Source organism: Phocoena phocoena, chromosome 18, assembly GCF_963924675.1.
Source record: "Phocoena phocoena chromosome 18, mPhoPho1.1, whole genome shotgun sequence".
In the NCBI taxonomy this organism is placed as follows: Eukaryota; Metazoa; Chordata; class Mammalia; order Artiodactyla; family Phocoenidae; genus Phocoena; species Phocoena phocoena.
The window spans coordinates 11,566,932-11,579,216 of NC_089236.1; the positions used below are offsets into that span (position 1 = coordinate 11,566,932).

A 12,285-nucleotide genomic window follows, 5' to 3' on the forward strand; every position below is an offset into this window, starting at 1 on the left:
GAATGCAAAGAATGTGTTCTACTTATTTATATAGAATATTTCAAAGTAAGAGAAAGGGAAATTTGCATGGTGTCTTATTTCTGTCTTGACTGATTTCAGGCCCTGGAAAGTGAATTTGTTTCTTGCCAACTCCATCAGTGGATTGACCTTATATTTGGCTACAAGCAGCGAGGACCAGAAGCAGTCCGGGCTGTAAATGTTTTTCACTACTTAACCTATGAAGGCTCTGTGAACCTGGACAGTATCACTGACCCTGTGCTGAGGGAGGTAGGTAATAAGTTGAATATTGTTATGAAAATTTCTGTCATCCCTTCAGCAGAAATGTGGCTTTGCATCTCTTTCTGTATAAATTTCCTTTCAATGTAAATTTTTAGAAAACATAGATATCAGGTTCTTGACAAATGTGGAAAAGTGAGTGTTATATGTCAAAAACAAGTAATGAGACCACCATGTAGTTCCTTTTTGAAATGCAGATATGTACAATGCACTTCAATATTCCTATCTTGTTTGTTTTACTTCAGCATCTTCACTAAAATGCTTAATGCCTTATGTGTGTTATTAATTAATGAAACCTAGTTGAGTATTTAAATATGAATAGTTCACATTAAAATAATCTGCCAGTATCTATTTTTTAATAAAAGCAGAATTACAGTCTTCTAGACAGAATACTTAAAAAATGCATCAATAAAAAATGGATAAGGTTACAGTATTTTATTCCTATATGTTCTCAAAAATGCATCAATAAAAAAGATGAGGTTATAGTATCTTATTCCTGTGTGTTCTCACCCTGAAATTTTACAGCTAACATTTGGGAATTATATACTATAGTATGTGTATAATTATTTTTTATGAAAATATTCATCAAATATATTATTTAAATCATTTCAACGTTGCACAAAATTATTTCAGATAGGTGAAAGAGTGAAGATGCAACAGCTGCTAGATGAGTCTTGCTTCAAGGAAGCTGTATCCCAGTCTTCCATTCTACCAGATATCTGCCATCTGCTTTATGCAAAAGAAGTAATCACTTCTCCATCTCCAGTCAGTGGAATGCTTTTTTATTTTTTTAGTTTTAATTTTAGAGGTGAAAAACTCATAGATTTGGGAAATAAAGCTCTAAAAGAAAAATTTACATCCATAAAGTTATTTCCTATAGACGTCTATAAAAACAAAATGACTCCATTTGTATGGCTTCAAGCAGAGAAGAGGAAAGGGAAGAGAAGAGCCTCATGACCATTGATCATTGGATCCTTAGGGCTAAATATTTGGAGAACACATTGCAAGCATATTATTAGGTGCAGTGTTATACCGTGTTGTGTGCACAAGGAAATGGGGTTATTGCCTGAAGCTGGAAGAAAGAGATAGGGACAGAGAATGAATGAATGAGAGAGGAGCCAGATATTATAAAATTAGTTGGTGAAATAAGGGATTCTCTCTACAAAATAATGTGATTAGTTTGTACACAACTGGGGATTCTAATTCTGAGCTTAATTATTCTCTTAACAATACACCTTTGTTTAACACATGGCCCAGTTTTATAAACATCTTACCAACTATATTCTCCTTTCAGAACCAATACCTTTAGAATCAGATAAAAAAGAAAATAATTGGAATAGCTTATCCTTTTATTCCAAGACCAACTCCAAATGGTTTTTTGACTTTTAAATATCATAGACATTTTTGCTCCTGAATATTTTAGCATACATTTTTGTCCATTATAACATGCTGTCCTTATAAAGAAAGTTACAAGTTAATCCTCTTGGGCAAAATAAAAATATTTTAAGCATATTGTACATAATGAAAGTACAGGGCAGCATTAAAATTGACTGAAAATAGCAGATCTTTCATATTTAAATGACAGTAAATAAAGAGATAAATGAGAGAATAGAAAGAAAATGGAATTAGAATTGAGACTTTCTTTACACGGATATAGTGTTTATTACTCGAATCTTATAAAAATACCTGCTTCTACAAAATAGCACACCATTGCTTTGGACAGTAATAAAAACTATGTATAATTGTCAAACTCTAGAAATTCCTAATGAAACATTACATGAAAATGCATAATTAAAAAAATATTCTGTTGGAGAGGAGCAGTTCAGCCACAATGTTTGTCATTATATAGGCAATCTGAACAATAATACATTACAGCTCCTGATTACCTCATAGTGAGGCAGATTGGGAGTGCCTTACTCCAGGACTCTCCTTCCAGCATTCCCAGTCTGAGGGCATAATTGCTGAATGCTGAGGTTCCGTTAGAGAAACTCCCAGAGTCATTCTGTGGCATATATGTCCTACCTCCCCAAGCCCCTCACCCGTCTCTCTCACCCAGAAACTCTTCTGTCAGTTCTCAGAATACTAGTGAGGGAGCGCATACCTGGAACGCTGTTACCTTCCTTCCGCCAGGCAGCATGGCTCAAGCACATACCAGCAGAGGCATTCACGCTGACCCAGTGGCCCTATGTCAACTCAAGATTGCTTAGGAAGATACTTAGGTGGTCCTTAAGACCACTAGGTAACCACTTAGTACATTGTAGACATAACAGATTAAATGACCTTCCAAGGAATATGAGTTAACCGTCCCTCTCCCCACTCCCCACCCTTACCTCCTCTACCCCACGACTAACATATTTCCATACAAAAAAGTTCTGCATTAACAGGTAAGAACCTGCAAAGGGTGAGAACCCACTTAAATCCTGTGAGCTTCCTCATGTGGCCAAGTCATTTAATGTCCCTCCTCCTCCATTGCTTTCTCTACAAAGGAGGAATAGTACAGAACATACGTTTGCCAGCATAGAAGCATCTAGCATCTGTTGTCACAAGAAAGAGCCCTGTGGATAAGTGGAACGAAGTATAGCATAGTCAATATCTCCTGGTCATTTATTCCCCTTTTCATTTACACTCCCTGTGAGGAGGTGCTGTGCAAATCACACCGCCTTCCATCAGAGCATCAGCGTTGAGCTCCCAGAGGTCTGCTCTGCAGTGCTGTGACTTGAGAGAGTTGCTGTCCACCTAAATGGTCAGACAGAGGCTCTTGGAAAAAATAGTGTTCAAAATGTTAAGCCTTTTATTGAGCTCGGTGCATTCCTTTTATTTGATAATGTTTATCTTAGTATTTTTTAAATGTGAAGATCATTATATTCCACAAAGGTAAAAAGGAAAGCTACAGTTATACTAAACTCCAAGTAGCCTAAGGAAGATGATTTTTTAATGCCTTAATCAAACACTGATTTAAAGGGGAAACATTTAATATACAAAAATCTACATATGTTCCTTTTGTAAAAAAAATATATATACACACACACACATACACACATATATATATATATATATATACATATATATCCCATAATCTGCCTAGAACTTTGAGCTTTGAAGTTAGTGCTAAAACTTGAGAAATGGCTTGAGGTTATTGATTCATTCTTCCTTGACAGGTGAAATCATGGAGCAGCACTAACCACAGCAATTATGGCATTAAAATGTCAAGAAATTAGAGGTCAGAATAACAGATAATTTTCTTCTCTATGTCAGATTTAAAATTGACATTCTTTGACAGTTTAGGATCTCTGGCTGAGAAAAATATGACAGCTTAACTTATTTTATACTTGTACAGCAGTAATTGATAATAAACTTTATCATGACAGCCTCTGGGCAGAAACATGACAGAACCGTTCTGGTACAAAGCTCTTCGTAATATGTAAACACTAGATCTGTTGGATGTTAGATATTATTTAAATTGTCTTAAGTCTTAGCTTTTATCATAATCTTCTAGACACTTTTTTTCATAGATGAGCTCATGTGACTATTTGAGCAGCATTTTTTAAGCATGATACTGAATATCTTTCTTATCCATTCTTACATATTAATAAAAATTATGTGATTTGCTTTATATTTCTACTTACCAAATGATGGCCAAGAACTTCATCCTATGACCTGCTTGGGGAATAAGCTATTCTGGCTTGTTAAGTGTCTGGTCCCATGGTTTTCTAACTCCTTGCTACTCAAATATGGTCCATAGACCAACAGTATCAGCATCACCTGGGAACCTGTTAGAACTTCAGACTCTACTCTCAGGCCTCCCTGACCTAGTAAATCAGCATATGCATTTAAGGAAATCCTTGGGTGACTTGTTTGAGACATTACAGTGTAAGAAGCACTGCTCTACTAAAGGTGTGTTAGAATCATCTGGAAAGCTTTTTTCTTTTTTTTTTTTCCCTACAAAAGTAGAGAGAATGATGCAACAAATCCTCTGGGTGTTCTCATCACCCAGTTTCAAAAATTTTACCTCTTATTTCACCAATATCCTATCGCCACCCCCCTTTACTATTTTCAGATACACATGCCATATCCATCTAGCCCCATCCACTCTCCATTCCCCCCTCCTCCATCTAGAGTGTATCTCAGAATATCCAGGGAGAGGGTTCAAACAGGTTTATTTTGAAAAAAAAATCTCTAGGAATTTTAAAACAACAGAACACTTACTTAGCTTTAGAGATGATATTCTTCTTACTTCTAAAATAATTTCTTTAAATCTAGGGGACTTTTAATGTGCATTTCCATTTTACTAATTTAAGCTGTAAGGTTTCCTTTCTATTTCGTTTATGCTTTTGAATTTGTTAAAACTTTCAACTCAGTAAAACTTCCAGTAACTATAGGGAAAATTTTAAGGTGGCTTTAAGAAATCTTTATCAGTCATTTTTTTGGATCATTTGTTCTAATCACTTTCCAGAAAACATAAATTTTATCACTTTCTGAGAGTTCCAAAGGCACTAGGAGATTATGCCATAGTTAATAGTTGGTTAGTAGAGATTACAAATTAAATGCCACAACAATTATTTACTGTACTCTTACGATGAGTGGAAAATATTTTATTCTAAAATTGTTTTTAAAAATTATCACTCTTACCGTCATGGATATAATTACTCAGCCTCTCTGCCTCAGGGTATGATTCTGTGGTACCTAGCAGTCAATAAAAGATGGTGGAAAGACGGAAATCAGATAATAGGTTATATCACAGCTCCAACATTATTATTTGAGTGACATAAGTAAGTCACTTTAATGGACCTTTGTTTAACCACCTAAAATATGATAACAGAAATGACATCTACCTCATAGGAGTGTATTTGAGGATCATAGGAGAAAAGATATGTAAAAATACTTTGTAAAGTATAAAGCACTACCATGGACATTGATTATTACTACCCTAAAACATAATTAAATGAAGTATCTTGGAAGAACTTCTGTTTTAATAATTTATTTCTCTATACCGTCATATCTATAGTCGACACTGCCAAGTTGAAAAATGTTTTAAATGACTTTTCTTTGACCGTGAAAGGTATACACAGAAGCCTACCATAAAAGGCTGTTTTGCTGGAAAGTTATTAGAACATATGGGCAATGCAACATTTATTTATTTATACATATCTACTCATTTATCTATTTATGCTGTGAATATCAAAACATTGAATACATTTTAATGTTAACGGTAGTCATAAAAATGTGGTATTTTAAGTCTGATTTTCTGTTACTAATATTTCTTAATCTTAGGCTATATTTTCTTCATTTATCTCTTTCTTTGATCTGACAGGGATAACAAAGTAGTCCTTTGGGTCTGCTATGGTGAAAATATGCCCATAGGAAGTAGAATAGATCACTTCAGTTTTCACTTTATTTTCTTGCTGAAACATTCCTTGCTACTACAGAGAACTGACATGATAGGGCTGTCAAGAACCAAGAAGACAGATGTGTCTTTAACCAAAACATCTGCAATGCTGGCTTTCCTAGAAGATGAACTCATAAAATTCATATGGAAAAAAATTAACCCACTTTTCATCTTGATGATGTAAATGAAGGTGTTTATAGTGACAACATTGATGGCCTCTACAATCACTGCTTATTCTTTCTGTGAATTTGTTATCCCTCTTTCCTTCCCCCATTTCTGACTTCTTTCTTTGATCTGACAAGGGATAACAACACCCCCTCCTGCATCGCTTGAGTGGGTTGTAGCACAATATTGTCTGTTTACTGGTGCCATGATGCCCAATTGTCTTCAGATGAGGGAGGTTCAGGGTTCTTCTCCTAGGCAATTATTCTGAGACGTGATAGCAACAAATGATCAACAAAAGGGCTGATAAAGATTTCTTAAACCATCTTAATTTTCTCCCCTATAATTACTAGAAATTTTGCTGAGCTAGAAATGTTAACAAATTCAAAAGCCAAATTAAAATAGAAAGAAAAACCCTACGTTTTAAATTATCGGACTGAAAATACACATTAGGTATTATTTAACATTTAAAGAGTCATTTTGGAAACCACAAGAATATTATGATCCCTAAAACTAGTAAAAGTTCAAATATATCTGTTAATGTGCTTCTCATCCACAGCAATAAGGCATGCATTGAGATGATTCAATGAATAAAGTTTCTATATAGAAATTAGTATCAAGGAAATTAATGACACATTTAATTTCGATAAGTGAATGAATCTTTAATTTAGGTTTATCTTTTCTCCTAATTACTGCAATCCTTAGCTAGTCCATGGTCATCAATCATCCATAGAGAAGCATAAATAATTCAGTTAGTCAAAGAGGGATGTGTGTCATTTATGTGAGATATGCTTTTTCCCCTCATTGTGTTATTTTTATTGTGTGGTGCTGAGAATGCTAATTATTGTTTTTCAGAAATTAACAGCAAACGCTTTTACAAGCATCTAAAGTCATATTTTACACAAGGAAGAAGGGTGAAAATTGCAGCCTGCTGTTTGTAATAGAAATAGCTGGAAGGGCTTTCCTTATCTTCTATTAACATAGATTTCAGTTATATTACACAGTTGTTACCTTAGCATAAATTAACAATTATTCAAAACATATTGCATGCTTCAGTTTGTTGAAGTGGATATTACTCAAGCTAAGTACACAAACATTTCAGTTAGATGTTTAGGACTCACTTTTAAGTGTTTTAAACATATTGATAATGAGCCTATTTAAAGCCATTTGATCTCAATGTAGTATATCTAAATTACTGTTTCCCATTTATGTCAAAATCAAAGAAGAGCATTTTGTTCTGCCAAATACATGCAATACTATTTTTAATTTGAATTTAGTTTAATAAAAGTGAATGATTTCATTTTGTAATGTTTATACCAGCACCTGGTGAACCTTTGTCTTGATATCTTCCCGCATACCAAATAAATCTATTTCAACTTTATTATTTTCTTTCCATAATCAGACACTCCAAGCGAACTTATTCCATGTAGTGAAGAAAGGTCACCACCTGTACTACTGCTTCTCTCCCTCCCTCCCTCCCCCTCCACCACCACCCTCTCCTCAACCTCCTTCCCTCCTCCATTTCCTGAATCAGCCAGCATAGAGTTTGCTTTATATAAATTTATTCATCGAGGGAGAATTTGGCAGGGATATTGTACTGTTTCCTCTCACATATCATTAAGCATTTCTGGGCTGAGTCTTCTACTAAGTACTATTGAATGATCAACCCAGAAGTGGGCAAAGAACCAAAAACCTGGAAACATCCTTAAGATATCATCTGCTAAAACCCTTGCTTCCAGGTAGGTCAGTCTCTAAATCATCCAGAACAGAGTGTTTTAGTTTCTTTTTTCTTTTTTTGAGGATTAACAAGTATAGACTGTAAAAAGACTCCATGGCCTCCCCCAAGAAGCTTATGACAGTGTTTATCCCCCAGATATTCTAAATCCTCTACAAAAATGTCTCTTGCTTAGATGTAATCACCTTTTTGTCAGTCCTACCTGGAAATGAAGGAAAAGCTAACCAGCATTTTTCTTATATATTATACCTAATATCAATCCTAGTTGTATCAGTCAGGATCTCAGCACATTACCCTTTCAAAGGGATAATGAAGACCCCAAAAAAGATATCCAAATGGTCAAGAAGAACAGGGAAAGATTCTCAACATCACTAATCATTAGGGAAATGCAAATCAAAACCCTAGTGAGGTACCACCTCACACCCATTAGGTTGGATACTGTCAAACAAACAAACAGACAATAGCAAGTGTTGGCAAGGATGTGGAGAAATTGGAACCTTTGTACACTACTGTAAGAATGTAAAATGGTGCAGCCTCTCTGGAAAACAGTATGGAGGTTCCTCAAAAATTTAAAAAGAGACCTACCATACGATCTAGCAATTTCACTCCTGGTTATATATGCAGAAGAATTGAAAGCAAGATTTCAAAGAAATATTTGTACACCCATGTTCACAGCAGCATTATTCACAATAGCCAAAGGGTAGAAGCAACCCAAGGGTCCATCAGCAGATGAATGGATAAAAAAATATGGCATAAACAGATAGTGGAATATTATTTCACCTTAAAAAGGAAGGAAATTCTGTCACATGCTGTAACAGGGATGAACCTTGAGGATGTTATGCTAAGTGAAATAAGCCTGTCACAACAAGACAAATTACTATATGATTCCAGGTACCTAGAATAGTCAAAATCATAGAGACAGAAAGCAGAAGGGTGGTTTCTTGGGGCTGGGGGAAGGTGAAATGAGCAGTTGTCTTATGGGTGCAGAGTTTCAGTTTTTCAAGATAAAGAGAGTTCTAGAGATTGGTTGCACAGTAATATGAATGTATTTAACACTACTGAACTGTACACTTAAAAATGGTTAAGATGGTAAATTTTATGTTGTAAAATTTTATGTGATAAATATTACCAAAATTCTAACAAAGGGATAATGAAGAGTTTAATAATAGTCCTATTTACAAAAATATGGGGCAGGATAAAGTGGATGACCAAGGGAAGGAGAAGCCTCCAGGGGTTAACATCTGAGTACCGCACCTAGGCCTGAGGGTATAGGGGCAGGGGGCTATTGCCAGAGCCTGGCAGGAGAAGTAGCCCTAGGTGGGTGGTCACCCATCAGGATCTGTGGCGTTAGGTAGAGAAATGCAACCCAGCCACTGCCAAACTATGACTTGGCAATGAGGGAACATACAATAAATACTTCGCCTTCCTATCTTTTGTCCTGACTTCTCAGTGGCTAAACCCAGTGGGAAGCCAGAGAGCAAGGGAGTACCAGTGATGCAGTCCCTGGAGACCATCTCCCAGGGGCAAGGATAATGATCCAGCTCACTTCTCTGTTCCCCTGAGTTAGTCACCACTCTAGGAGGAGTATATAAGGCATCCAGGGGAGGAAAACCACTACCTGCTACATTAAAATACATCTACTTTTTCTACCTGACCTGACTTATTTTTAAGTAGAAAAATTGAGTGAGCTTGCCACCACTGGCACTGACCTAATATTTTTTTTTAATGTTCTAGACAGAGCTTTTTCTGTCTAGAGGATATGGTGCTTGTTTTTTCACATTCATTTGTTAAGTCAATTATGTAATATCCTTATAATTCATCATTCCAAGGAGGAAATAGGAATCAGCAGGAGGATGTCTCCTCTCTTTTTTTTTTTTTTTTTTTTTAGTTTTATACCAAAAGAATAAAACCAAGCACTGAGGCAGATAAATGAGCAAACTAGAAACCCCCTTCCTCAAATATCATCTAACATAGTCTGATAATTAAAGCAAATGTGGTTCTTTTTTACTTGAGTCACCAAATATTTGTTTAAATATTCTCATAATTTTGCTAGTATAGGCTTAGCCTTAATGCAGTCAATTGTTAAAACAAAGGAAACACCTTGGTTCTTTTATTTTGTAATTTCTATGAAAAACTAGAAGCAGTTGAATATAAAATATCATTTTAATTTTTTATATAGTTAAATGTTTATAAGGCAAGAAATAATAAAGTTCAGGTAGCATTTGCTTGATTTATTTTGCTCCTGCTTTTCCAGCATTAAAAAGTAATGCTTTATATGATCTCGTTTTATTACAATAATAAACCAGAAGCAAAAGCTTATCACTTAAAATACATTCTGCCATTAAGCAATCTTTCTTTTTATTATTTCAGACTTCTCAAGATTCCATATTTTTTCCTATTTGATATAGAATTGGTAGAATTGGAGGTAGAACAGAAGGGATAAAAATCACATATATTTTTAACTGTATGTCAAAGTTGTATTTTCTGGTCAAACAAAAAGAAAAGAATATCCACTCTCAAGCGTTAATGTAAAATCATTCTAAGTAAGAGCTGTACACAGAGATACACACAGTACTAAGGAAATTTTTTTTGAAAATCTTTCTGTGTGTTCCCAAGCTTTTACTATTTTTTTCTTCAATTATCTGAAACTTGTCGATAATTGACTGATAATTTGGACATAGTCTGATATTTTGCATTGTGGATAGCATAGCCTGTAGTACTTTATAAAATGCCGATTTTTTGGAAAACCGTTTAAAAGATTGTACAGACCAAGAGAATTGGATGAAATAGGTCATTTGACAGCCTACCTTATTAGCTTCCTCACACTGTCTCTCTCATGGCCCTTAGACCTGATGGCATTTCATCTGAAAAGCAATACTAAATTACATTTGCAAAAAAAGACTAGAAGTTGTAAAGATTCTATGGGAGAAAAATGTATCTGGGCTAAATTCACCTGCATTGAGGAAAAGAGGACGTTAATCAAGTTTTTAGCTTGTGCATACAAGGGAAGGTGTAAATAGATAACTAGTCTAACACAGAGGGAAGGAGAAAGCACACTTGTTCACCTCATTTCTGTCTTTTAGAATATTTTGAATTTATCATTAATTTGAACATCGTTCTAAACTATGACTTAGCTGTCACCACATTTACTTTACCTTGGCTGTGAAGTCTTTTGTATTAATAGGCATACATAGAACACACATACACCACAGCATGTTCACTTCCTTTTCTGAGAATTTAATCCCAAACTTGTATCTTTGTTCATAGAGGAGGTAGAACTTTCTTGGGAGGGAAGGTAAGAAGCGGGGGGAATAAAAGCAATTAAACAAGAGCTGCAGCAGGTCAAAGGAATAAGGTGTATGTCAGAGCCATTGCGAACACATATGGCCTGTTTGTGCAAATTTAAAAAGCCACCCTCTTTAGAAGGATAATTACAAAAGGTGCTCCTTCCTCTGGCAATTAGGGTTGATTCTATCACTCATTTGTCCCCCAACTGGGCACCTTTGTATGTGACATCAATGAAACAGCCATACACAGTGCCCCTGACCTGTGGGGAAGATGAAAAACTAGAGAGAGCTCCTTGAGAATAAGTGAGAAAAAGGAGAGCTGAATGAAGGCGTGGGTAATTTTGTAACTTGGCAGGTGGGTCCTGGAGGATTTTTCAAAGCGAGCCTAACAAGGCTAAGGAAGGGGACAATCAGAAGGTAGGGAAGGGACAAGAGGGAAACTGTCCCTAATGGGAACTTTCCCTAGTAGGAGCCTTATATTCAATATAAGCAGGTGAAACTGAGTTGTGTGTCATATATGTGTATGAAATCTGAAAATCACATGTACTGTTCAAATGTGCTTATATTGTTCTCCTAAGCATAATTCACTTCACATTTTCTTCACTTCTCTGCCTTCCCCTGCAAAATTCTGTGTTTTGGAACTTCCTCCAAGGTGTTAAAAAAAAAGTCTTTTTTTTTCCCTCTAATTTTATAACCTACCTATTTCTTTTCCTTTTTTTAAAATTGAAGTATAGTTGATTTATAATGTTGTATTAGTTTCAGGTATATAGCAAAGTGATCCAGTTATATATACATGCATATATTTTTTCAGATTCTTTTCCATTATAGGTTATTATAAGATACTGAACGTAGTTCCCTGTGCTATACAGTAGGCACTGTTGTTTATCTCTTTTATACGTAGTAGTGTGTATCTGTTAATCCCAAACTCCTAATTTATCCCTCCCTCCCTTCACCTACCTATTTCATGACAGATTTTAGCTGGGAAGAAAAATAAATGCTAAATACATGATGACGGCTTTAATTAAATATTCACAGAATAATTTTTATAAGAATAAGCAAGAATCGACACAACAATTAAAATTTAAATCTCTTGACTAACTTTCTCTCTGAAAAATTCCTGGTGAAGAAGTAAAGTGGTATTCTTTATAATAATTATCAGACACAAATGAGTTTGACATGTAAGAGTTTCAGCGTATCAGTGCCCTAAAAGTCCACATAGTCTAAATCATTGTTCTATTTACAACTTGACCTTTGCATTCTGCGTTCACAAACGCTTACAAACACTTAAAATCAGCACAACCACTTTGGAGAACAATTTAGCAGTAAAACTAAACATTCCTACCCTATGACTCAGCAACCCCATACCTAGGTATACACCCAGCAGAAATAACTACTCACCTCCCTCGAAAGACATGTACAAGTATTTTCTAAGCAATTTT

General features: G+C 35.3%; 1 protein-coding gene across 4 annotated transcripts in view; it reads left to right on the top strand.

The window, feature by feature from the left end:
• NBEA (neurobeachin) overlaps positions 1-12,285 on the top strand; it is a 618,385-nt gene that overhangs the window by 580,839 nt on the left and 25,261 nt on the right. For all 4 annotated transcript variants that reach the window (XM_065896024.1, XM_065896027.1, XM_065896028.1 and 1 more), the window contains one exon: positions 100-267. In XM_065896024.1, the coding sequence (XP_065752096.1) occupies positions 100-267 (168 nt within the window). The remainder of the gene's footprint in view (positions 1-99; positions 268-12,285) is intronic.